Below are 2777 nucleotides of genomic sequence, written 5' to 3'. Positions count from 1 at the left end.
GCTCTTTTGGCTAGACTATTTGCTTATAACCTCTCTTCGTGTCTCCAGCACACCTCGCAACATAAATCCAAAAGCCATCATGGCCATAAGAGGAAAAAACATGATTCTCCTTCCAAAAGTGGTGACAATAAAAAGAAAAGGCATCATGTAACGCCTCCTTCAGAGGTTCTTGTCAAAGATGCCGACACTCCTGCAGTCGACGCTTCCACCCTCGGTGCGGCCCCTACTCCAGTCGTGGGAGCTTCACCGTCGATTGGCCCCTCCCCCGCTACTGCCTTGGGGAACACAAATCAGGATGCAGTCTCCCCTGCATTGACACAGGTATTTACCCGTATTCCTATTTATTCCTTTGGATTTTCTGTTTGCGCTTTTCTTACTCAATTCTTCTTTCTGCAGGCTGATGCTTCTACTGAGCTGACTTAGCCTGTTGCTGATTATACTCCTGTGTCGCTGGTTTCCTCTCCAGATCGTCCCTTTCAATATGTCGACACCGCTGGTGAGTCCATCGAATTTCCTCTCCAAATTAGTGACAATGACTCTGACTCAGTCACTAGTCCTGCAACACATCTGGACTCCAGTTCGACTAGTTCTGACTCGAGTCTCTCCTCAACTTCCTTGCAAGATTTACGGGAGTCAGTCGGTGTCGACACCAACAAACAACAGTCCTCCCAGGCTACCCCGTTTTCGACCACTTCTCCTCAGGTTACTTCTCCGTCAGCAGCTTCTCCTTCGACCTTCCCGGGGCTGGCGATTAAGCCTTCTGCTTTGGAAGTAATTGCCAGGCTATGTAATCTGGTGAAATCTCGTGAGGTCTCCTCAGATTCTGACCAACTCCATTCTGGTAAAGTGGGTCCTAAGGCGATGAAGACTAAAGTTCTTATGGACAAGATTCGCGTTCACGCCTTAAATGCTGACCTTCCCTTCGTGCTCATGAATGAACCTGCTGTTGGTCCAGAGATCCTAAGCGCACTTGCACAACTAAAGGATCTTCAACTCTCTAATTACGCCAAACGTGCAATGGCGGCTCTAGAACAAATCCTGGTGCCTATGTTGCGCCAGATTGACAACGTTCGGAACACTGAGCGCCAGATTGTTGATACTGAGGCCTCTGTGAAGGAGAAATGGGATTTGGTAATGCATGCCGATGCGGAAGTCACCAGTATGTTGAGGGTTGTGGTGGGTCGGCAGAAGGAATTGGCTTCCAAACAAGCAAGGGCCACTGAACTACGCCAACAAATTGATGCCCTTCGGCGTCAAATTGCCACTTTAGATAATGAGTTGGAATCGATTGTTAAAGAGGAGGCCCTCTTTGTCGACGAAGTCTTGAAGCCTGCTTAGGCCACTATGGAGCAAACCACCAGTGATGCCTTAGTAGTCGGTGAAGAACTTATGGCCGTCGAGGGGAAGCTTGAAGAGCTCAAAGCCCATGCTGACACCTTGGAGCCTGTGTCTTTACACTATAATTTTGAACTTAAATCTTTCCAATCCAATTTTGGCCAGCTTTGACTGCTTTTTTATCGATTGTACCAGTTCATTTTTTGTAATATTTACACAATGGCTTCTAGCCACATTAATGTTATCTGCCTTTAGCACTGTATATTTATCTTCTGTGCCTTTGCCGTTGGTATCTAACATACTTATCTCCAACTTTATTTTTCGACATTTTATTTTAATCTGCCAAAATTATGACCTCTTGAAGGAGAGGCCTATATTTTTTCAAGTATTTTCCATTCACTCTTAAAATTCGCCTGTCTGGTGCCAACTCTTCGACCTCGTAGGCATTATTAGAAAAAGCCTGCACAACCTTAAACGGTCCTTCCCAATTTGGGGACCACTTACCCAACATTTTATCATTTCTGTCCATAGGCAAGATCACCCTCCAAACCAAATCGTCGACAGCAAACATTTTCCCTTTCACCCTTTTGTTGTAGGCTCGGGCGACTTTCTCTTTTTGCCTTTGTAGAGAGTCTAATGCTAGCATTCTTTCTTCATCTACGTCGACTAATTCGTCTGTCATCATGCTCCAATAATCTTCAGAAGGTATTTCACACTGCCTTTGGGTCCTGACCGCCTGGACCTGAATTTCTACTGGCAATACTGCGTCATGCCCATAAGTCAGTCGAAATGGGGTTGTTCCAGTTGCTTCTTTTGGTGACGTTCGACATGCCCACAAGGCTTGGTCTAACATCTTGTGCCAATTCCTTGGCTTCTGTCCTATGTGTTTCTTTATTAGGCTAATGATTACCTTATTAGCAGCTTCGACTTGGCCATTTGCCTGTGCGTAATAGGGAGTAGATGTCAATAGCTTAATTCCCACTTCTTTTGCAAACTCTTGCACTTTTCGACCAGTGAAGACTGACCCCTGGTCGGTTGTAATAGTTTCTGGGATGCCAAATCTGCAAATGATGTAACTCTGGACAAAATCTATCACATTTTCTTGGTTTATATTTTGTAATGCTATGGCTTCGACCCATTTTGTGAAATAGTCGATGCCGACTAACACATACCTTTGTTGTTTCGACGAGGCTGGCTTTATTTCTCCTATAACGTCCAAAGCCCATCCTCGAAATGGCCAAGGTTTCACAATTGTGTGTAGCTCACTTGTAGGCACGTGCTGTATGCCCCCATGCAATTGGCATTCTTGACAACCTTTGGCAAATTCAATGCAATCTTTCAATATTGAAGGCCAATAAACTCCTGAATGCATCAAGAGCCACTTCATCTTCAAACCTGCTTGATGTGCCCCACACGCCCCGCTGTGTGTGCTCGACACAGCC

At 45.5% G+C, this 2777-nt stretch overlaps 1 protein-coding gene across 1 annotated transcript; it reads right to left on the bottom strand.

Moving 5' to 3' along the window:
• Nucleotides 1-1669: 1669 nt before the first annotated feature.
• On the bottom strand, nucleotides 1670-2188 carry LOC127136566 (uncharacterized). The gene has a single exon (XM_051063109.1). The coding sequence runs from the start codon at nucleotides 2186-2188 to the stop codon at nucleotides 1670-1672; it is 519 nt and encodes a 172-aa protein (XP_050919066.1).
• Nucleotides 2189-2777: the final 589 nt, after the last annotated feature.

The sequence above is a fragment of the Lathyrus oleraceus genome, chromosome 4 (assembly GCF_024323335.1).
Source record: "Lathyrus oleraceus cultivar Zhongwan6 chromosome 4, CAAS_Psat_ZW6_1.0, whole genome shotgun sequence".
NCBI lineage: Eukaryota > Viridiplantae > Streptophyta > Magnoliopsida > Fabales > Fabaceae > Lathyrus > Lathyrus oleraceus.
This window is presented reverse-complemented; position numbering and strand designations above follow the sequence as displayed.

Bases quoted from the DNA above. Each gene is read 5' to 3' on its own strand.
- LOC127136566 (XM_051063109.1), bottom strand. From the start codon at position 2,188: ATGTTAGACCAAGCCTTGTGGGCATGTCGAACGTCACCAAAAGAAGCA.